This window comes from Haliaeetus albicilla, chromosome 9 (genome assembly GCF_947461875.1).
Source record: "Haliaeetus albicilla chromosome 9, bHalAlb1.1, whole genome shotgun sequence".
Lineage (NCBI taxonomy): Eukaryota > Metazoa > Chordata > Aves > Accipitriformes > Accipitridae > Haliaeetus > Haliaeetus albicilla.
In genome coordinates, this window is record NC_091491.1 from 26,920,499 (window position 1) to 26,945,514 (window position 25,016).

Sequence of the window (25,016 nt, forward strand, 5' to 3'; positions counted from 1 at the left end):
AACAAAACGCAAACTACTTCCTAGTCAGAAGGAGTTATTCTCTTGGAAAAACAAATAGTTCTGGCCATGCGTAAGAAAAATTGGCTGCACTGTACAGATGTATGCTCTGTTCAGCTCTTCAGATTGCTGTAAAACCAACTTTAGGTATCTGAATTCAAGCCATTGATGCAAGACAGGGAAAAGCAGCACCACAAAAGGGAAGTGTTTACAGGGCAATTGCCACTGTGTGTGGCAAGACCCTTTCTTAGCACAAGAACACTGCTGGGTCTAACTTCTCAGTTAGGATTAAGCTTTTTTGCACATAATGATAAACCTGTAGCTGTACTTGTGCACAGATCAAGATTTCAACAGGTAGATCTTAATTTAAGATCACACTGGGTCCCCATAACCTTCCCCTCTCCCAAGGTGAACCATACCCACTTTGCTTGCATCTGAGAAAGGGTGATTAAAACTTACGTATCACAGGGCTATTGTGAACATTGCCAGCAACATCTGTCTTATCAGCCCTGGAAATAAAGGTAAGAGGCACATGGGAGATAGCTGCCTAGGTCCTGGGTGGCCCAGCTCTGGTGGCAGATGGGTGGGTTTCCCACTGCTGACGTGCTGGGCAGGTGGCAGAGCTGCAGTCTGCAAGTGCCGCTGCTCCTTCCCCTCCTCTGGCACCCAGGACCCAGTGCTGGTGGGAGCCCCTCTGCGATCTGGGCCTCCTCTCCTCTGAGTGTTAGAAATGACTGTGTTGGCTCCTTTTGCCTCCCTGAAATGGGCTGCCATTTCAAGTTTTAAAACTTCCCAATTGCTCTAATTCATTTAAAGTAGAAAAAAATTGCAGAAAATGGAAAATTGATGCTTCTCAGTTACTGCTACCCTCTCAGCTTCCTCTCAAGCAATAACAGAATTAGATTTTATGGAAAAAAGCAATTATTCCATTGTTTTGAAACTAAATCTTGTAGTTTGGAATTATGTTAGCAAATTGAGAAAAGTCCAAGGGAAAAACTTTGAAAAAAATTAAAGTATTTTCTTCTAAATGTAGAAGTCCAGACTTTATATTAGCAGAAGTGATTTTACCAGGGAAAGGATTCATATACTTTGTCTCTTAAAAAAAGTTTGTTTTCCTTTTCATATAAACTTTCTTATTATATGCATTCTTTTTTTCCTGAACTTTTCGTAAACAAAACACCAAACAAAAAAAACAACCAACCCAAAACCAACTTTGCAAGCATGGGGAGCTTGCTAAGTTCTTCCAAATGTATGATTCCTATTGTAAAGGTTTCCTTTTGACATAGAGATGTGACACTTGAAAATGTATCAATTTTCTCTGTCAGGGGATAAAATGAATGTTTGCCAGATGGACAGCTTATATGAATGACTTATGATTTTATTTTTTAACAGAAATCTGCCAGCTATGTGTGGCTGGGTGTTTAGTTCATACTGTATAATTTATGCAAGAAATTTCTCTTTGTGTTCATAAATTCTTTTTTTAACATAATCTTAATTTCAGGCTTAACTCCAGTTTAACAGATGCTTTTGCCCATGAACATATTAATAGACAGTTGTCCTTCCTTTAATGAGCATGAGTTTCCTGGCTTTGTCGTCATGTTCCCATTTAAACCTCAGGGGGTTTTGAGGCCTTGTCATGGAAAAAGAATATTGTTGTGGGATGGAGCTTATTTGGGTGAAGCCGACAGGGAGCCAGCGAAGAGAGGAAATAAGCTGGTTTGAGAGTACTGGAGTTCATGTGATAAATGACATTTACTACCCTGTTACTGCTGGAGAAGAGAGATACTTCTCCTTTCTTATCTGGAAGCCCTGTGCATGTCCTGCCTCCCCAGTGGGGCCTGTTGGCCATAGTGGTTGGGATCTGGCCTGGAAGTGGCTTAAAAAGACTTTAGCCAAGGTTCAAGGAGACATGGTGTTTTTATAATGGCTAATCCTGGGAGAGACAGAAAATCCTTGTATCTGAAATATTTTCCCCTTTCTGAACTAGAATGAAAACCCGAAATTTCTTATCGGGACCTGAACCAGTATTGTTTCATAATTTTCATCTTTTTAAATTTATTTTTGAGTTTGGGTATAGTATACAATGTCAAATAATATCCCTCTATACTAATACTTAATGCAGTAAGGATAAAAATGTGCAAAACTTTAACCAAAACAAAGCAACAATCAAAGTGATTAATAGTAACTTCTGTTCCATGGAGCTTTTAGTAAAATCAGCACAGTATTGTGCAGTGTTTGATTTTGATGTAAAGATGCCTTTTTTTCAATTGCAAAACATCTGAGCAGTATTTTTGATCAGTTCTACAGCAAGTGCCCTGCAACATTGAGAGCCAATTTAACTATGCCTGAGTCAGTCTGAATTCTGTAGCTTATGGACAACACTGCAGTGGAACAGTAAAGGTAAAGACTGTCCCAAGGGGAAATGATATAATAAGGTGCAGAAAATGGACCATCAATGAATGTCAGACCAGAGGACTCTGACTTTGTCCTGTAAACACTTGCGCTGGCTTTGCCAGCTCTCTGCATTGTTGAGACAAGAAAGAATATTTTATATATAGATGGAAAAAAAGGACATGACGGATTTCTGAGGGCAAGAGGGTTTATGGCCACCTTCAAAGGGGTGATGCTAGCTGACCTTCACCTTCATATGCATACAGCATTTTTCAAATGTTTTGAGGCAGATCTGCCCCTTCTAAAGACACCAGGAAGGACAGTGGGCCAGTGCAGGACCAGTGGGCCAGTTTGTCATCTACAGGGAAGCATAAAACTGTGACAGGCACTAGGGATAAGTGCTGGGAATAAGTGATTTGTTTCTCCAATCTTCAGTGGCAGTGGCTTCTTGTCAAATGTGTTTACCTTAGATGAAAATGCAGAAATATGAGTCCCTGCAGGAGGAGAGTGGGAAGGATGTATTTCTTGTCTGCCTGGGATGGCTGTTGTCCATGCAGGTGTGGGCAGGGTCTGGCCAGGCTCCTGCACTGTTGGGAGCTGGTGGAGCAGGTCATCCTTTGGAGAGGCCTTCACAGAAGCCTGCTCTAGGGAAGCTCCAATGCCTGATCCCCAGCACAGTTACAGGCAACTGGTACCTATAATGTCTGGGATACTGGGGCAGAGTTTGAGGCATGATTTGTTAAGCAGGTGGAAATGGGCCAAAAAGTCAGGAATAAGGGCTGGGAGGTGTACTTTCAGGGGGGTAGATTTAATGCATTTTCTTCATGTGACTATGGCTTGAAACTGTTTAAATTATATTGTAGCTGTAGCTTAACTTGCTAATTACTTGAGATATTAATTTCTAGATAATAAAAAAAAACATCTTTAAGGACTGTGTGAGGTAGGTGATATATTAGTGAAGTTGGCCAGTTTATCTTTAATTAGAAAATCTTATAAGCCTTAGTTTCAGAGCTTGGGCTTCCACTTAATATTGCAGAGCTGCATGAAGGCAAATTCATGTAAACCAGAGAACTGTTTCACTGTGGTGCAAAATGAAAGCATTAGAGCTTCAATCCTCAGTTTACACATGAAGGAGAAACCTCATAGATCTTATGAACTGTTTTCCCTGTATGCAGTATATTCCAGCATAAATTGCAGAGCTCATCTGTGTTTGTAGCTGCTTGTGGAGCACATTCTCTTCATGTTTTCAGAATTTGGAAGAACAGATGGTAAAAGCTTAGTCTAAATAAACTGAGTCCCAGCGAGGCTCTCAACATGAGTAAATCCTGGATGTTAAAACCACAAAGAATCTAAGAGTTTCAGTCATTGCTTAGCTCTAACAACTACATCTCTAGCCTTGCACTACTGTGTCCTGAAGTGATGCCTTTCTGTACAGGAAATTTCTGAGAAAATCCCCATTAACTAAGGCTGTTATGAGCAAGAGACCAAATGGTACAGAAGGCATATGCTGGAGTGGCCATGGAAAAATAAACTGCAACACACACTGGGCTTTTGCACAAATACTGGCTCTCCTGAGAAGTCATGCAGACTGTTCCGCATTGCCTTGGCTGGGAGGTTGAGAGGCTGAACAAAAGATGAGGTCACCACTCCTCACGCTTGCCCAGGTCTTAGCCTGGTCCTCCCTGGGTGGCCTCAACTTTGACAAAGGAGGAAAAAAACCCCAACCCAACCCCCAAAAACCAAATCCAGCAGCAATGGCCTGAAGCTGGTCAGTCCTGTTTAGGTCTCCAAAGTATTCCTCACACAGTAGCTGAGTCATGCTGCGATGGTAATCAGTTTCATTCTTGGAGTAGGGAGCTTATTGTGCTGATTTTGAGTAAGGTGCATTTTATGCTGCAGTTTTGTCTTACAAGCCCTGCTAGGAGCAATGAGCATTTTGGCACTTCCTATGGGCTAATTCCAGTGCAACTGTAAGGCTGCAATAGGTTTCAGTGTGAGCTGCAGGGTATTCATCACTTCCAAATATTAGATTTTTTTTTTAAATTAGGAACCCATGAATTTTAGGAGCTTAAGTTTAGAGTCACTTTAAAGATCATGGCTCAGTTTAACATTAAGCAAATCTTTGGACAACCTTGAACTCTTAAAAAAATGGATTTAGTGAAGATGAACTGGGGATTATTATATGCTGCTCCAACCTATCCTTGGTCAGGTTCCTGTACGAAGTGAAGGGGAGGCTGTGCACTGCTGACAGCATCTGGATTACCCCTGCCCCAATCATCAAGGCTGGAGCAGTGTGATTGCACAGACTGTTTGCTGGGTCAGGTCACCCACTTAGCATGGTGGTTAGTGCAGCAGATTGAGGGATACCGAAATAATTTTCAAAGTAACAAGAAGTCACTGACAGGTCTAGAAATCATCTGGAAAGCCCTAAGGACACAATTGATTTCTTACTTACCCATTACTTATTGCATTGAAATTTTTTTTTTTTAAAGAAAAGCACCTAATGAAAGTCTTTGAGGTAATTCAGATAATACTTATGATACAACCATTTCTAAATCTTTCCAAGAGCCACATTAAATAGCTGTGGCTATTTTTAAGCACACCAATGAATCTGTTTCTGCTTTTCTTCAATAAACCTTGTTAATCAGGCTTTAAATCGTTTCAGAAAATGGAGCCAAGTGTTTGTGGAATAAACCAGATTTCCTCAGACTTCTGATTAAGGTGGGACATAAAACCAACTTAAAAGTATATTATTATTACTTTGTTCATGCAAAGGCATTCAAAGCTTGTTTTGGACTGTATACTAATGGTAAACATTAAGTGTGTCACTATTTGTTCACTGTGGATATGCATGAGCATAAAGGAATATTCCATATTACTTTATAATTGTATATACAGAAGGTGAAAACTTCTGTAAAATGGCCATAATAGTGTTACTCCTTGGGAAGTTTAGTTGGAATACCTGACTTTGGGTACAAACATATGCAAATAGTGCTCCTTATCTGTTTGAGTTTTTTTTGAAGTGAAAATTAATTGTTGGCAGAGGTGGCTTACAGTTACCCTCCCAGTGCACCTGAACTACATTAGGAGTCAAGGAATCTTTATCCATGTTCCTGCCTGTATACTGAAATCCTTTCCCAGTGCTTTAAAATTTCAGTTAAGGGGTAGACCACTGCATTCTCCAATGAACCAGGTCAGTGTGAAACCCTGCCAGATGCTGGCATATGGGGAAGGCTTGTGTAGAAGGGGAGGATGTTTGTTCTGAGCTAGATTTAGGGAGTTTGAGGGTCCATGGCAGATTTTCCATTACTGGTGTTCAGGCCTGTAAATATCAGGGTTTCAATGTTTGCAGACAGATCCTTGCAGCAAACAAAACAGTCAAGAAACAGAACAGAGATAATTTTTTCTGCATAGGCCTGATGGTTCTTTCAGCAGAAACTAGAGTACTTGTCTCAAGCACCCACTTCACATTAGCTTCCATCGAAAAGGTGCTCTAGTCACTTGTCAAATCAACAGTGGCAGCAGGGCTCTCAGTACCAGGAAGCAAATGTGCCCGCACCAAATATCTCGCCTCTGTGTGGTATTGGCTCTTTGCACACCAGGTGAAGAACCCTGTTTTGGGACAATACTGGCACCCCCCAGCAGTAGGTGTAAGCTAGTGTGCCCTAGTTTTTGAAGGTTAAGCTGCTTTGTCCTTACTATAAGAAAAGAACATGTAGACAGATTGCTTGTATGATGTTGCTGACTGGCTCTGAAACCATGTCATGTCTGCCTCACTGAGAATGGTTTCTGTAGCCTTTCTTAAGGGTTTTTGCTCCTGTTGGTTCCTGTAGTTAAAAATATATGAGCACCTGCTCTTCACTATAGCTAGTTAAGTTCCTAAAGGATATTGCAATGTATTTGACCCACCTGTCTTTGGGTGTGATCTCTACTTGGGGTAGAAGTTCTACAGTTCACACACTCTTGCATCATACTGGTTTCTTCTTGAAGAACTATTCAAATTGTGTTGGGTGTGCATATTGTGTGAAGGGGGAGAAGGACTTGTTAGAATTTTGCTAGCCCAAGGGATGGTGAAAGTAATGCTTTCATCTTAAAGGGTAAACCAGAGAAGGTGAAAGAGACAACTTGGTGGAAAAAAAATGAATAGCTGGTGTAGGAGGGAGAGATGAAATAAGGAAGACTGAAGAACTTCTATCTTCAGTTGTTTTTCCACACTTCTGCAAATATCAGGCTTGTGTTGCTTTTATTGCTTTGTTAACAGTGCTGTTGAAGGATTAGCCTTTCACCTTGGGTCTTTTTTCTTCATTTTCTTTAAATTTGGTCAACCTTCAGCTGGCAGCAGTGGTTCCCTTTAGGCCTGTGGAATGCCTAAGTTTTTACAGTGCAGTAGCAGTGTCAGGGATACAGCTCTAGCAAAGTTTTTAGGCGTGTTCTTCAAGCTAATTCTTGGTTTCTCTGGCAAATACTTAATTTGGGTTTTAGTCTGCAGTTGCTATGAATATTTTTCTGATCTTCTTCAATTTGAATATCTCTTGGCACTGATTCTTCCCCCCCCTTGCTCCCCCTTTCCGTCCTTCATAATTCGTTTCCTTTTCTCTCATATTTTCACTTCCAGTCAGGCATGTATTCTAAAGTACTGGGTTATATTTAGAAGGTACTGTACCTCTGGAATAAGAAGTCTCATTATGCTTACAGGATATTATCCTATTTCAACTCACTTGTGTGTAACTTGTCCTAGGCCTGCATAATGCCTAATACCATGGCATAAGGTTATTTCTTTTAGTGTTTAGATTGTTGGGTGTAGTGCTCTCTCTAGTTTCAAATCCTTACTGAATGATGTACCAGTATTTTCTTTATGTCCATCTGCCTTTGCTGTGGCACACCAGAGACAGACAGCTATGTGGTAAAGATGATGTAGAACAGTAGCTGGAAAACACTCTTGGGTATTCTCTACTGCTTTTTGCACCAGAATTTCAAGCTCTGCCGGGTCCTCAGAAGGATGATATTAATTTGACTTGCTCAGATTAGGCATCCTCTGAGGCCTGAAATGGTATTTGTTGTTCTGTACCTCAGATCTGATTTTTATAAGGGAATAATGGTGACCAGTGACACTGAATTTGGCAGGGAAAACGTTGCCTCTGCCCTGACACTGGCAAAAAAAGGTTTATTTGTGAGCAGAATCATTTGTTACATGTATTGTGCAGCAGAGCTTGTGCAGCTCTTGCTGCCTCCTGGTGTGGAGAGGGAAAACTGCCCAGAGCCAGGGTGGGTGGTTGTGGGAGGAAGCCAATGTGGTTGTTAACAGTGGGAAAGCTGGAAGGGTGTAAATGGAAACATGAAGGCTGTGGGTTTTTCCTGCAGAATTCCATGGAAGTACGGGACAGTCTTGGCTGGTGGCTTTTCTAGAAGTGCAGCTGCAATGGGCCGATGCTGATGGTGCTAAGGGGCTATTAGGAACAGAGCCGAAGTTGGAGATGGAGATTTGACACCTTGGGCTAACTGTAGGAAAGTCCCTGTGCTTTTCATATAGCAAAGATAAACGTGGGCCATTGATTGGCACCACAGAACTGACAGACATTATATTTTGCTTTTTGAAGTATTTGTGCTTCTTAACACACACCAGGATGTCCAGCAGGTTGTTTTAAATCTGGAAGTGACTAGCACCACTAGGCTTTTGAAGGGGATATTTGCTTGGCTGGTGGCCATCATTGCACTAGGCTGTCTTATTCCTTTAATCACTTGAAAAGGACAAATAAAGACAAGTACTGCATTGGCAGAAAAGTTTTCTTTCATACTGTTCAGAAACTTGCACTCCAGTATGTGATTATGATGTAAAAAAATGTATGTGTTAAAGCCAAACAAAACCCCAAAACGGCAATAAACAAACCAGTATTCAAGGAAAAACATGTTCAGGTGTTTTGTCTAACTCTCCTGAACAGTAATGCCTACCATAAAAACTAAGCATTGAGCTAAAGGAAGGAGGGAATTTCATGATCTGAAAATTGACTGGCATTGGGACCAAGGCTGTGGGTTAAACTAACATTTGCTTAGGAAATTTAGATCAACTGGAGAATTTTCAAGTTCTGAAAGACTGTTTATAAAATAAAAATGTTGACAAGGCTTTTACAGTTCATTGAGTAGAACTCATGTCTGTTGGGATTATATTGCCAGAGAAGTGCATGTGTGTGTTAAGTTATTTAAAATGCTCAGAACTGGTTTGCTTTAAAATGTTGAAAAGGGCTATTTTCCGTTTTGCTAGAAGGAAGTAGGGGAAAAACAACTTTGTCCTTAGAAGTAGTTTGCAATCGCTAAAGTGGGTATACAGGATATTTTCTTTGTTCTCTGAAGTCCATAATTGAGAATTCTTTGTCTACAAATATTAATCTCTGTGGAAACAAAGAATTTTGAAGGCACATGTGTAATGCTCATGTGCATCTGAAATACTTATGTGTATCGCTGCATTTATGTTGTACTCAAATGTACACAGCAATTGGGAGGTTACAGGCTCAGCATTACTTGATGGCTGATAGCAAAATACAGACCAACTTTCAAAAGGAAATAAAGACCTATTGTACAGATTGTCCTCAGCCCAGCAAGGCACATAAATTGCTAGGTGGAAAGGGTGTGAACTGCTCTTGTGACTTCAATGCAGTTAGCTTAGCGGCTTAAGTTATGTGTGGAGTTAATCAGTTTGCTGAAGATAGCCCTAATGTGGTTACTATGGAAAAGTTTGAGCTTTTAACAGAGCAACATAAATGTTTGCTTCCAATGCCCCCTGCTTTCAGTGAGGTTACTAAATGTTGCACTTCTCTGTGAAAGTTATCATAGTGACCTGATATTTTTAGTACAGTGTCTTTTTGGACTGGCTCTGTTGTATAGCCAGGATTCATTCTGCTGCTTCCAACCTTCGCCAAACACTCTGCAGTTCAGTATGAAGTTTCAGTTATTACTTCTGAAACCTGAAAGGTTTAGCAATATTGCAGATTTCCATCTTTCCTAATATTTTGGCCTTCATACTGACTATGTCACTACTTTTTGACAATGTATTTTACATTTCATTTTCCAAGCAGTGTTTTATTAGATTAACTCAGATGGGAAGAATAGCTTCACATTTATCATGAGTGACTTGCATGTTCAGTCAAACACTGTGATATTGAGTAGTTTAAATCTCCAGTGTATGAACTGTAAATTAACATTAAAGGCCTCTCTTAACATCCATTACTCTGTTTAAACAGTCGTGAAGAATTACTAGTTGCTGGTAATTTCTCCTTGAATACAAATATATCATCTGTTCTAATGTTGTTTTAACTCTCTTTTCATGACACACAGATCAAGAATATCTTAAAATTAGGAAATGGCAAGGCTGAATAGTGTAATGGATAATTGAGACTTTTATTGCTGTTTAGTAGAAGTTTCAGGTTTGCTTGCAGCTCAAATTACTAATTTTCCTAAAAGCCAATGATCCTTTGGTTACTGAGCATGGTCCCAGAGGATAAATACCCATCCTTCTGGGACCACTGACTCAGCCTCTTCATAGTCTTAGCATAAAAATCTGACCTGTGAAGATGTGAAGTATGCACTCCTCTGTTGCAAGGGATGACTTTCTTTACTGAGTACAGTAGTCCTTTAAGGCATCCAGGCAGAACAGTGTGGAGAGTACTTCACTACAGACTTTTTTTGATAAACAGAGAATTTCAGACCCCAATGCTTTCCATTTATCACATTGCACAAGTGTGAGAAATTTGGACATAGGCACAATAAATAAATCAGTAAAAACCCCACAGAGTATGCTGCAGGATGCATTTCAGAGTAGAATCTAAGAGCAGAACTGTTGAAGAGCTTGTCATTTCCAGTTCATGTAGCAGTTGTGAAAAACAGCTTTGCATCTTCATAATACTTTAGCAGCTCATTGATTCCCCCCCCCCCCCCCCCCCCCATAATCTAAGGACTGGGATCTGTGCTTCCCAAGTTGCTTAGGAAGCCTGGTGACATGAACTCAATACTTTTGAAGACTGAAATTGGAAACTCTGGCTACTGAAATCAGGATTATTAGCACTCATCCATGATAATACCTTCTCACTGTGTTGCCACATATTCACCTCACTGCAGTGTGTCTCTACCTGCTTATCCTGCCTCCTGTTATCTTTGCTGTCTGCCACTGCATGCTGTAGGGTGCACAGTACTAGGCCATAAAACCTTACCTCCTCATCCATTCTCCATCCCTTCTTGCAAACTGCTGCACATCTTTTCCCACCTCATGCAGCTAAACAAGGCGAATTTGTTTTAAACCACATGGGGATTAAGATCCTTTGCAGTATCTTGATTAGTGTTTAGGGGAAAATAAAATGCCAGTTTAAGCTTCTGATCTTTCATAACAGCATATAGAACTCCAGTGTTCAAATTTATGCTTAAAACAGCTGTTCTGGAGTCACATGTAACCAGAAATTAATTAGCCTGGAAAAGAATGACTGAAACTTAAATATAATCAAGTTTGTATTTCAGCTTCCATCTGTGGTGAAATCAAGACCTATTCAGCTTTATGATAGTTCATGGAGATGGCTTGATTTTTATTCTTGCAGATTACAAATTGCTTGCATTCTTGTTGTCTTTGTATATTAAGAATGACCTTATTTAAAAACTTCTTATGGTTCAACTTTCTTAGTAGGAACATTATCATGCACAGTTGAAACTTCTGTGGTGAGAAAAGGCATGTGCTCTAACAACAAAAGCCTGGCTTTATCCCTGTATTTGCACTGCTTAGCTGATATGTGCAAAAGCTGGTCTGTGCTAATGCTTGATAATAGTATATGGCAGCTAGCTGTATGTAGGGTTGACCAGTTGTTTATCCAGTTACTGTGTTTATGCAGATGCAATTAATGCTTTCATGCCTAAACTCTCCTCTTGTTTTTTTTATATCTAACCACCACTGTCCTCATCACTAGTGTGATATTGAGTGCCCAGCATAACTAGAGAGACGTAGAAATTTATCCTTGGAGTAGCCAGTCTTAAGTTATAGCTGTTTTGCAGAAATAGTTGATTAGAAACAACTAATTTCCCTTGAACCATAAAAAATGAAACAGTTGACTACCTAAATCAAAGCATACATTTAGAATGATCTTGCAAAACAACAAAACTTTTTCCAGCATGTAAGCTTTGTGTGCTGTGAAGCTGTAATGATGAATGTCTTCTGGAATAACTGCTGTTTAAATAGTGGTCGTACCCATTCAGTGCAGCAATAAAAGGGGGTTTGTTGCTGATTTCGTAGACTTCAATGTCTCCTACTATCAATGTTCTGTTTGGCAACCTGGTGCAACCCTGTATGGACTAGGCTATAAGGAGTATTTAGAAAGTAAATAGTGGGCTGTTTGTCAGGGAAAGTCTATACTGTGAGCATGAAGGAACTTGATCTATCAAGACTGCCAGGCTGCAATGCATGTTTTAAGTATTTTTACATCATGTACTTATTGGACAAAGAATCTTCTGCTGCTTCCTTATAAATATAATAGCTACTGGAGTAGTAGCTATCTGTGGATCTGTTCAGAACCAGCTGTATAAAAAGTGCTGTCATTATGTGAGCATGAATATGTTAGGAAGCTATTTCTCTCTCTATTCCAGCTGACTAAAGACTATAAGCAACATTGAAAGGCCTGTGTACATGTGAGGGACATGGTCCAGTCAAATGCTGAGGGAACACATGACTGTAATGGATTTACAGTGGGCTGGCAGTGCCCTACATTTTTTTTTTTTCTTAATAAAAACTGCTGCGGTCACAAAACCTGCATATTGTTGTAGGTACATGGATGGTGGTGAACTCTTTCCTGGGGGGGAAGCAGGCATTTAGTTGGTAAAAATCTAAGTTTTCTTTGATTTTTGTGCTTAGTACATTTTCTAGCCTCTTGTTCACATAATGGTGTCTTATTTCTTTGTTTTAGTCTTATTTCTTGTGATTAACATTACACTGTTTGTGCCAATGAATTAATCTGTGGTTGATCTGCAGTGTGTTCAAGCTGGAGTTTGTACCCTCCTAATCCTAGGTCTCCTTCATGAATATCTTCCTTGCCTGTAGCCTGGGTGGAGCCTGTTCTGTCCTGCGCTGGCACTGGTATGTGAGCAGATGATTCATAGTTTTCAGTCAATTCATCATTATCTATGATATAATCTGTGTCATCATCCTTTGGTTGATCCTGTATTCAAACAAAGAAAAAGATCAGTGGAAGGGGGACTCTTGAGGAGGATTTTTGTTAAAGCTCAAGTGAACAAGTCTGATGCAATTCCACTCTCATTTTATTTCATTATTTGCTTTTTTTTAGGTGTTAATTTACCATCTTGATGTTGATTAAAGCAAATAGTTGCTTACCATGTTCTTCTCTTGAGCAGTGTTGGGAAACATAACCTACCCTTCAGATCTTTAAGAAAATTTCAGTGCTTTAAATATCACTGACGGGTAGCCAATACTTTCAGCATCTGGCTGAATTATTTAGAACATGACTCATATTTGAAGCTCACAGTATTAGTGGACATTCTTGAAAATGTAGGAAAATGTAGCACTGTAGCTTCCGAGACCTCTTCTCTGCAACCCTGAAGAAACTTTATAATTCTTAGCCTTAAAAGTAATAAGCTTTGGAAAAGGGCCTTTATCAAAGTGTTTCATTGAGTATAGCAGGTCTTGGATTACACCTTAAATACAATTAACTGAGCTAGGTACTTACGCCATATGCACTGGGGCTGGTCAGAAGCTTGGCAACAGGATTACACCATGCAGGTAATGTTGTTGTGAGAGGTGGACCAGTGTGGGTTAAGATAGGTTTTAGGTATCTGTGAAGTTTGTTAAAGAATATTTCCCATACAGATACTGATACTAAGATTCTTCTCTATTACACAAAGAAATTTCATTTTAAATTATGAGAGAATCATCTAACTGAATGGAAACATAGAAAATACCATCTCTTTACTCACCCATTACTGCATACATTCATCTGTCATCAGTCTTGTCTAATATTTTTCAGTAACAACAAAAAACCCCAAGCCCTACACCCCCAACCCCCAAAACAAAACCCAAAACACTTGATGCTCAAAATCTGTCTTTTGAAGGGTGCCAGAAAGTGTGAAGGGATTGTCTTGTGGGATGCATAAATGCAGTAGGAGTTGGAAGAGAGGAACTGTGTACTAGATTATCCTGTTTACTATTGTCACACTTACAGCAGACAGATGACCTCCTATACAATTTCAACAGGAAATAATTTAAGATGCAACTGTATCGGCTCCCTTAAGAACAGTAGTGAACATTTTCTTAAATACATGTACTCAGCCTTTTGTGAAATCAGTGCATTTCTTCAATAGGCAAAGTATATTTCATCAAATATTAAGTTTCTTTGTTGCTGGGAGTATACATAGGTTGTTCTCTGTAACACTTTATTTTCAGCATCCAATGCATTTGTTTTACACTTCATACATCAATGTTCCTTTGTATAAAATTATGTAAATAAGTTAGGAACAGGCTTTATGCTATTGTCTCACACCTGTCTTTCCAAACTCTTCATCCAAAAGTGCTTTATTGAGATGAAAGAAAAACCTGCTCATCTTGAGCAATCATTATCGTCCTCCTATATGTCAATAACAGCTCTCCCATGAGTCCCTCAAGTTGACTTATCTTTGCTACTTTTACTCACAAAGTAATTTTCAGTGTTCTTTGGGAAGCAGGTCTGTCAGCTATTTTTGCTGCTAAGGAAAATTTGCTTTATTGATTGTCATCCCACTTTCTCACCCCTGCTCCTTTTTCTTGCTTGTTCTCTCTCCCTCACTCTTTCTCTCTGCCTCCTTAAAGAAGAAAGGAACAAATGTAAAACTGAGTAGTGATTCAAGCTCTACAGCAATATTGTAGCAATACTGAGCAAGTAACAGTGTGTCTTAAATGTAACCACTCCAGTGCCTCCTTTTCTTTCATTATTGGTTGTTTAGGGTATCGCTGCTTTATACACAAAGTACAAATTCTGTATCCTGAAGAAACTGTTAATGGAAAACACCCTTATGATCTCAGTTACAGATTGACAGGCTAAATAACTTGCTCTGCTGTTCTCTATACTACAGCCGTGGAAGTTGTTCTATAGCATCTGGGTTTCTTGTGTGTTTGTATTTTTTGAAAATTAAATTGCATCTGTCCAGAAGCCTGTGTGATTCCTTCATCCAAGGTCATATACTGAGTCAGTGTGAAAAATTGAGTCTACTTCAAAAAAGATTGTAAGATTTCAATGTAAATTTTTATCAGAACCATGATCAAGGTGGGAATCTTGTCAGATCAAATTGTGCAGGGAAGGTGTAGATCCTCTTCCTCCTGTAAGAGTAAAATCAAACCAAACAATCCTTTTCTGATCCACTCCCAACCTTATCTGGAACCTCTGAAGTGCCAAGCAGTTAAGAGCTATTATTAAAAGGCAATGTATGAAAGCCATCAATTAGAGTTGTTTTGTTTTCAGCACTTCAGGAAAAACCTAATTAAAAGGCCAAAAATGGAAGTAGGACCATAATTCTAGGTTTTTAATCTTTGGAAATATTGGCTTTGTTAGTACAAACAACTTGAGTTATTTCAACGGAGTTGTCAGACCTAGCATGAAAAATACAGGCTTGTAATGGAAGTCGCTTTTGATTATACTGAGTTCTGTCTGCTCTGTTCTTTTATTCTCTTCCAGAGTAAGTAACCAAAGCTGAATATTACTCTACATTTCCTCCTTAATCTGATGTTTGAGCTAGGCCTTAATTCTAAGCAGCCTCATAACTTTATAATGAGCTTTTATATCTCTCAGTAAAAGCTTGAGTCCTGTTTTCCTCCGATGTTTTCATGAAGCCCAGCACCACATCAGACAGGAATAGAGGGTGCATGCTGAAACAGGTTAGTCACTTGGCTGCCACAGCAGTCTTCAGTCTTTCGAGCCACCACAGCTTTTAGCATAAACTTTTGTCTGGTGTGTTTAACTGGTTGCTATGTGTGTATGCTGATGTTTTGAAGTTGAGTAGTGGCTTCGTTTGGGGCTGCAACAGGTTCTCTAACTCCCCTTCCTTTTGCATTTGCTCCAACACATTCATTGCATATTGTCCATGCTTCTGCTTTAAACTGCATCTCAAGAGGCTTTAAAGTGAAGACAACTTTCTTGTGCTTGTTGTGATGCTTCTGAATCCGAAATAAATTATTTATCTCTTCGTTCCTTATTTAACTAGTTATTATTCAGCCCACTAAAGGAACTTAAATTGCACTGGCCTATTTTTCATTGTTTTAATGACCTATGCCATAAACGTTTTCTCTTTATTGTTGACAGAATTGCTTTATAGTATTACAGACATAATCACATCATTCACTGCAGCATGAAAGAGGAATTCCAATCCATGTGCAGTGCTGGCATTTCAAAAGTATATCAGACATGGGCCGATAGCATTTTAGGGCTGGAAGGAAGTCTTATCACACTCCAGATGCATTTCCCACCATCTCCAGGGAGAAATAATTTAAATAGTGTAATAGAAAAAGGTAGATTTTCCACTAAGGCTGCTTTAAAAATTGGAAGAAACTAAGTGCAAACCTCTTAGCATAACTCAAATTACTGCTGAACAAATTCATGCCTGTCTAATTCAGGGATAGGGAAAAGATAGCAGGAAAACATTATATGCATCAACCCACTTCTAGATTTGCACTTCAGTCCTGCACGGGCAGAACAGCCCACCTGCATGTCTCAAATTCTACACTGTACAATATACTGTGTTAAAAAACATTATTAATATGGTCAAGGTGATAATTTCTAAGTTGGGAAACTGAATTCAGCATACCTGTATATGCACATGTGTGGAATTTTAATCTATATACAGTGCTGGCACATTAGCATGCCTTACTTTCATAACCAAATACCAATTTTTCCATTGATTCCCTGTATCTCTAGGTTTCCACTCTCAGTTTACATGCCCAGAAATGTTTAGCCTGGGTTCCCTCATTGCTATTTGAACATCTCTTTGCCCAGGCAGTTCCAGTCTTCCCTTGCCACTAGCCAGGCACAGTTCCTCTCCCTTCCTGTCCCACTGACACCAGACTCAACATCTAAATCTGTTTACCCCTTCCTGATTTAGCTTCTGTCTCTGCAGATTTTGACTCATGATATCCTTTTCTGTACTGCCCAGCAACAAGCAAAGAAGGCAATGCCACTGCAGACAAGACAGTCAGCAAGTGTCTGAACAATGTAGCCTGAAGTTGAACCACAGGCAGGTTGTCTGTTGGGACTGATGAGGCTGAGCAATTCAAATAGGGCCTACAGGGAGGGTACAGCATGCTCAATAGAAACAGGACCTTCAGAATTTAGCTTTTGAAATTGAAGAGTGGGTGTTTTTTCTAAAGTCTATGAATAGCCAATTTTTCCAAGTTTCACAATGTGATCTAGTTTAGACTGGAATTTCAAAGAAATGGCAAAAGGCATTTCCAAGGTGGAATATGAAGTCTTTGCTTTAAGTATGGTGCATTTCAAAATAATCCCATGAGGATTTATCAGGAACAAAACCATGGAATTGCATGATTTCTATGTTGTTGGTGGTTTTTTTGCCCCCAAAGCACTATGCCTGAAACAAACATCTATTATGGAAAATTTCCTCCTATATAGTTACTGCTTCACAAACATACAGGTAACTTAAACCAGACTTTTCAAGTGAGAAGTATCAGGTAATCTTGATGAAACACTACTGCCACTAGCCATGTTGCAGAACATTTAGGATTTCCATTATGCAGAAAATTCTGAGATAGCAAAATAGTTTTTGTGGCATATCAGGATGAAAAATCAGAATATCAAAATCTCTGTTCTTGCAGCAAATAAGCATCACATGAGCACACTTTGTTAAGTTGACATGTTCTGACGAAATTTTGAGAATGTTGGTAAAAAACACTATCTTTTTGATAAAATGGCATTAGTATGTTCAAATAAGAAAAAAATATTCTGGTAGAAATGTTGTGGCTGTTTTGACTTGGACTTAAAGGAGGCTCACTTTGCTTTTGTTGGATGAACAAAGTCCTAGTCTGTGGCTCTACTAAAAAGCATAATAGTAAGAGAAATAACTTGTAGTTTTGGGGGGGCTGGTGCAGAATGAGGTATGACAAAAACCAACCACAAACAAACCACAAAAACCCCCAGAAATAGCCCCCCCCCCCAACCCTGCCAAGCAGAAGATGGGGCCACAGAAGTACATATGGCAGCTCTGCTTCAGCTCTGTAAAGCCCTGCATTTTGCTTAGAAGGTGTTTTGCCTTTTGCCTCATTGTGTAACAGGGGCTCTGTAACTCAAGGTAATCTCACCCTCCCCAAAGGCAAATATGCTCACACTATAATTACTATTAAAAAGCCCTGAAGTACAGGGATTATGGTGATGCTAGTCAATTACATAAAGTGATTTTTCTAGAGAATATATTCCTATATCAAACTGTGCTATAAATACACATTTGTTAGAAGTATGTTACTTAATATTCTATTGCTAGGTGCTGTATTTCTGCAGTAAGTGTAAGTTGATAGAGGTAAATGTCACCACTCCCAGAATCCATCCTTTGTGCAAGGTTTTTAAATTTCTTAAGGCTTGCAGCCTTTTATTTTAAAGTGTCCCTTTTGTGAATATTTTTATGTAAGTCTGAGTTGTAAATTAGTGATGTCACAAGTTTAATATTACTCTTTGTTCTATTTCTGAAGAAATATACATAAGAAAGGTATATAAAAAAAGATGTCACTTCTGTTCATTCAATCTATTTTCTGTAGTAAGGACAAATGATGTTTTGTTCCTTGGCAGAGTTTTGTGGGGTTTTTTTTGTTTGTTTTTGTTGTTTTTTTTTTTAAAAGAGAATGATTTTGGTATTAGCTATGTGATAGCCTAAAGAGCAAACATTTCCATTTCAGTAGTGTTTGAGTGGGAGCAGGCAAACCATGAAACTTTGATTATCTGCTAAGTTCTGCACGTGGCTAACTCCTGCTAACAGCTGACTGAGATTATTTGGTTACTTTATACAACAGCTTGTGTGCATGACTGAGCTGGTGAGGCACAGAGACATCTCCAGCTCTTAAGTACATGCACAGCAGATTAAAATCACCTAACGGAGAGATTTTTTTTTTTAGGGGGGTCTCCTCCTGACTCTTGCAAGAGAGCATGATGTTTTCTCATGTCCTGCAGAGTTTTCTTCACTGGATGCGGAGTTATCAGTGTAGACTGGCTGAAAAGTGCAGGGCATGATTATATTAATTCTAATTGTTAGAATAACAGATATCTTTTTGAAAAGACCATGAAATCTACAGTGACGTAACATATAAAGATAACCAAATCTGCACTGTGGAGAAAGTTGAGAAGGAATCACTAAATCTAGTACAAATGATATTGTAACTAAGAGCTATTACTAGTGAATTCTGCTCTAGTTCTTTGTGACTCTTTCTTCTTTTTATAGGTGGTTTAAAAAAAAAATCCCACTACTATTATAACAACTGAGGATAAATGGAATTATACTGTAGTCCTGCAAAGTCAAATAATCAGGTCTGTATTTTATTTTAAGAGTCATTCTTTTTGTCTTCATCTTTCTCATGTCAGAGAACAGGGAAGGTGGATGAAAATCAGTGGTAATAAAAACTAGTTCAGTGCATCCTTACAAGAAAGTCTGTCTGTCAGATTCTAGAGCCAGATGTAGTGTCAGACCTGAGGAATTAACTCTGGCTTTTATGCAGAGATGTGTGTGTGTGTGTAAAAAAAAAAAACAAAAACCAAAAAAAACAAACAAAAAAAAAACACAAAAAAAACAACAAACCAAACAAAAAAAAAACCAAAACAAAAAAACCCAACCAACCAAACAAAAAAAACACAACAAAAACCCCAAAAACCAACCGAAAAACCCCCACAACAAAAAACCCCAACAAAACAAAAAAACCCAAAAAACCAAAACACCCCCCCCAAACACCCCAAAACAAAAAAATACCCCCAAAACACCCCCCCCACCCCCCCCCCCGCTGCTTTCAACTCTGAAACTGGAAGCATTGCAGAGATGTGGGCAAAAAGGAGGGAGTTAATAGAATTGATCTGAGTCAGGTCTTTTTATACAGAAGTAGCTGCAGACTGAGAAGTGGCTTGTTCTGTAAACAGAAATGGGTAAAATGGGATATTTGCAGACCATGGGCTTCTAGTTGTGAGCTCACTGAAGCAGAGAGGAAAATTGAGACATCTTAGTCAAGTTATTTGAAGTCTATTATATCCCAAATATAACATCTCCGTGCAAAGAAAAAAATCTGAGATGTAAATGGAGGCTTGCTTATGTAATTGATAAGTGGGTAGTGCAGGTACTCTTGAAAATAGGATAGGGCATGCAAAAGGATAGAAGAATATTCATATAAGATTCAAAAGGAATATATGAACAGGCACTAATGTCAGACAAATTAACATTAGAAGGAGCTTTGGAACACACAGACTATGTGAGGCAGCTAAAGAGAAGAAGAAACCTCCCTGAAATAAGTTGTATAATAACAAGGAAATGATTCTCATGTAACAACCCCCCCCCCAACCAAACAAAATACAACCAACTAAAAAAAAATATGCACCAACAGTGACATGGGAGTCAGCTACACACACAATGAAGAGATAACTGTGTTGCACTACTGACATCAGCATTGATGATATGCATGTGACTTCAGAAAAATGTGTGATTCAGTTGATGTCATTGGTAGGATTTATCTTCCCTATCTTCAGACACCTTATAGTAGGTTATCTGAAAGAAATCTAATCTACTTGTCATTCTTTTTCATCAATAAAGAGGAATGGCCAAATCCCAAGGCAGTTAGTCTTATTCTGCAGTGCTGGAGTTAATTGCAATGAATTGAAACTAGAATGACTTACTTTCCTTTTTATTAACTATAAAAGAGTCTGAACAACTAGATTAGACTTAGATGGCTAATAATTAAGTATCTGAAGTTTTGTGAAACAAATTTCACTTCAGGACAAAAGAAAGTAGAACCCCTGAGGCAAAATATAAGAAACCAAACACAATATTCTCCATAGCAAGGAAACTAGGAGTGTATGAAAGGCATCTGTTTTCACAATTAGGAAATACTATAACAAATGCCTTTAGAACAAAAAAAGATAAAAATAATATAAATTTCTGTGTAATAAATATAGCATCAAAGCCAGCAGTGGAATCAAAACCTAAAATAATTCAGCTTGTGAAAACCTGAATGACTGTGGAATTCAGAAAAAGAAATTTCATCTCAGAAAACCTGAAGATTTCCTGATGCATTTGAAGGCACAGAAAATTTCTCAGGACATTGCAAAACTGGTCTACATGTGGCTTGGCAATAGGGTTTCTTTTCCTGCAGAAAGCAAACTTCTGCATGTGGTACATCGTCAGCATGATTACAAAACTGGAGATACCATTGGCATGAGTAAGCTAAATTATTGCATCAGAAAGGATGAATGCTGGTGTGACCTGGCTGTGCAGACACTTAAGGCCTTAAAAAGACACTGATGCTAGCTGCCTCAGACGAGATCACTTTCAAGCTCTTCACATGAAGCACATTCATTGTATAAAATGCTTCAGCCCTGGTACTGGTAAAGGGAATGAATGCAGAAGAGCAAGCAAGTTAGCAGGGATTTCTGCACTCTGTCGGGAAGAGTGTTTCATGAGAATGTCCTTGGCATCACCCTCTGCCTGAGAGGTATTCCAGAAGACAGATGTGTGAAGAATAAGGACTGGTAGTGGTTATGTGTCTTGCTAACGACAATCTAATACCAGTAGTACCACAAATCTAATAATTCGCAAGATGCAGGGAGAGTAAACCTTAAAGATTAAATGCAGTGAAGTACAAGTACAGATTGGTTTTGATCAAATGAATTACTTCAATCACATCATAGAATAAAAGAGAAAAGGTCTGATCCAAATAAAGTGAAAGCTATAAAGCTTTTAAAAACCTCTCATCAATAAATTATATCAGGTACAATGAACTTGTACCCACTAGGGTACCAAGAATAGCAATGGTTGTAGTGTCTCTACCCTGGGAATGGAGAACTTGGGGACCAGAAGGGTGGTGGAAGGAGTGGGCAGCAAGAGAGTAATGTGAACAAGACTTTCTAAACAAGGGCATCATTCTGCTCAAATTAAAATAGTACAGTGAAAGCAAGGCAATAAAATGTCTGCTTACAGAACTTTGTAAGCAACAACTGGAATAATATTCTTGCTATGGCCCTCTGGTGATACGGAGTGAGAGCTAAAGTCAGTGCACCAAAATAGGAAAATAATTATTTGGGATTTTTTTCAGGAAGTCAGATATTTTATCATTATATAGCTATAGCTGCACAATAACAGTTAAAATAGTTCACAGATCTGTGGAGGCTGTTTTTGACAAATCTCCAGCTTCTGCATTGCCAAGATTCAGAGGATGCTATCACAGTTACAAAGGTACAACTTGAAAGGGAAATACGATCCCCTATGAGAAAATCCTGTAAAGAACTACTTTTCTTGTGCATTTTATTGAAGGATAAGCTATGAATGTGGAGGAACGCTTGGAGGAACAATGTCCTATATTCTGATGCTTGCTTGTGTTTGTAAAGATGCTAACAAAAGCAGAGAAATAAAAGTGATAATTCACTGTATCTCTTAGAAAACCCAGGATGATCTGTATAAAAATAACAAACTCTCTTCCTCTATCAGAAGGCTATGGAATAAAAGGTAAATTAGGAGATGGGTGTCATGCAAGAAGGAAGAGAAAAGAAGCTTCAAAGAAAATTAAAACTCTGAAAAAGTTTTTTGAGGATTGGTTGGTACGGTAGTGAAGATAGACCAGAGAGCTATTCTCTTGGCCCAGTATGAGTGTACAAACAGAACTGTGATCAGGGATGTGTGTATTCTTATGGAACATAAAAAGCAGTGCACCAAGGTGACCTGTGCTGGGTGAAGCCCATGACAAAGCGGACAGTAACAGGAGAACATACAATGTATTTGTGAAAATATTATTGCCTATTTGTACAGTTGTGAGAAACCGTACTCATTCCAGATGTGAAAGTAGATTCAAAACCTGTGTGACAAGATCAGGACATGGTTTAGCACTTTTGCAGAAGAGTATTGTACTTGGTCATGTGTTGTACTGATGGCCAGTAAGGTGATGAGTAAGAGGGCACTGGGAGTGACTTAAAAAAAAAAAAAAAAGGCAGTCTTTTAATATCCCTATGCTGACCTGAGCTGATGAGAGCAGGATAGCCTTTGTAAAGCCTTGTTAATAGAAAGCTTGTTTAGTTTAATCTATCATCTGAGAATCTCTAGTCCTGTGAGCAGATTGGTCCAAAGATTACGTCTTCAGATTCTCCAGCTGCTTATTCCAATGTGTAACCTACGTTATATGCACAATTAGCTAGCTGGATGAAGCTGGAAGTCTCTAATAGGTTTGTGAAGAAAGTACATTAAGAAGTGGAGGGCTCAGTGTTGAGGAAGGGAAGACTTATTGCACAGGAATAGGTTCTGCTGTAATCCAAAAAAAGCAGCCTTCTGGCAAGCCAGGTCTTTGCTTTTGTAAAGATATTTTAAAACAGAAAGACCACTTAGAAAACCCTTCTGATATAACGTTTCCCAAGAGGTATGTAAATTTCAGCACAAAGAACAATTGAGGGTAAGGAATTATGGCAGATATCCTAGCAAAAAAAAGAAATTACTGAACAAGGATAATAGCAGCTTTTATACTCCTTGGAGTGAAAGAATTGTGAGGTATTTATCCTAGTATTACATTTTAGGATTCTGAATAGGTAAAACAGGATATTTTGTTTAGGAACAGTGGCAGATTAAAATAACTGTACATAAGATATGTATTAAGAGATCAAACTGCATTTGATCAGCAGAGGAGCTTATCAAATATAAAACAAATACAGGAAAAAAGTAGCACTGGATTTCCAGTTGGGATAGTTCATCTATCCCAACCTCAGCAAGTTTGCAGACGACACCAAGTTGGGAGGCAGGGTTGATCTGCTTGAGGGTAGGGAGGCTCTACAGAGAGATCTGGACAGGCTGGATCGATGGGCCAAGGCCAACTGTATGGGGTTCAACAAGGCCAAGTGCTGGGTCCTGCACTTTGGTCACAGCAACCCCATGCAGCACTACAGGCTTGGGGCTGGAAAACTGCCCAGCAGAAAAAGACCTGGGGGTGCTGGTTGACAGCCGGCTGAATATGAGCCAGCAGTGTGCCCAGGTGGGCAAGAAGGCCAATGGCATCCTGGCCTGTATCAGAAATAGTGTGGCCAGCAGGACTAGGGAGGTGATTGTTCTCCTGTACTCGGCCCTGGTGAGGCCACACCTTGAGTACTGTGTTCAGGTTTGGGCCCCTCACTGCAGGAAAGACATGGAGGTGCTGGAGTGTGTCCAGAGAAGGGCAACCAAGTTGGTGAGGGGCCTGGAGCACAAGTCTTATGAGGAGCGGCTGAGGGAGCTGGGGTTGTTTAGTCTGGAGAAGAGGAGTCTGAGGGGAGACCTTACTGCTCTCTACAACTACCTGAAGGGGGGGTTGTAGTGAGGTGGGTGCTGGTCTCTTCTGTCAGGTGGCTGGAGATAGGACGAGAGGAAACGGCCTCAAGTTGTGGCAAGGGAGATTAAGGTTAGATATTAGGAAAAATTTCTTTACTGAAGGGGTTGTCGGGCATTGGAACAGGCTGTCCAGGGAAGTGGTTGAGTCACCATCCCTGGAGGTATTCAAAAAAGCATGTAGACAAGGCACTTCAGGACATGGTTTAGTGGGTATGGTTGATGGTTGGACTCGATGATCTTAAAGGTCTTTTCCAACCTAAAAGATTCTATGAATCTATTCTATGATCTCACTGCTTCTATCACCATACATATCTGGAGTGGGATAACCAAACTCTTAATATCTGTCTTTGCACAAAAGGCTTTCCTGTGAGTCTGTGAATGCTAGAAAAAACTATGTTGAGTGAGGACAGCGTGCTGTGATGGAGAAAGTTTGAGACACATGGGGCGGGGGGGTGGGTGAGGTGGGAACAAGACAGACTTTTGCAAGTGTCACAAGTGAATTTTATGGCTTTGGTAGAAATACAGTTGGGCAAAGGTGGAAAAATAAGATTATTTTTGCTAAAGTGAAGATTTGAAGGGGATAGAGTTTTGCAAAGCTATGGTATTCCAGATGAGAAGCTGCAATGAGAAATGCTAAGCCTTTCTTCTGTTTTACTATATTTTTAAAGGCATGTGGGAACTTAATAAATTAGGCAAATGGAAAGATGTATAATTTTACAGTAGGTATTCAAGGCACAGCAATCATTGCCTGAAGAAATCGTGGAGCCAGTGATAGAGGGAAGTATAATCTGATTCTGTAAAACAATTACAGTTGTGCAAGCAAAGGCAACAGGGGGTGCCAGACCTTAGGCCTCTGGGAAAGGTAAGGGAATTCCCCCACTCTTTTCTGTACAACCCCCAAGGTGTACGTGGAGGGTTTTGTTTTTTCCATCTGCTGCTGGAACATCAGCATGATGGTAAATAATGGATCTGCCACAGTACAAGGAAATCTGTGCCCTAGTAATGTGGTCATTGCTTTGTTTGGCTAAAGTATAAAATGCTTTTGTAATTCTTTTTAATGGATTATTTTGATGTTATTTAGATGTTGC

The 25,016-nt window shown here is 39.3% G+C and overlaps 1 protein-coding gene across 2 annotated transcripts in view; it reads right to left on the reverse strand.

The window, feature by feature from the left end:
- Window positions 1–8,158: 8,158 nt before the first annotated feature.
- The window catches only part of SLC9A9 (solute carrier family 9 member A9), a 237,887-nt gene continuing 221,029 nt past the window's right edge, over window positions 8,159–25,016 (reverse strand). For both annotated transcript variants that reach the window (XM_069792259.1, XM_069792258.1), the window contains exons 15-16: window positions 13,098–13,203; window positions 8,159–12,572 (exon numbers count right to left, since the gene is read on the reverse strand). In XM_069792259.1, the coding sequence (XP_069648360.1) occupies window positions 12,342–12,572; window positions 13,098–13,203 (337 nt within the window). In that variant the 3' untranslated portion in view covers window positions 8,159–12,341. The remainder of the gene's footprint in view (window positions 12,573–13,097; window positions 13,204–25,016) is intronic.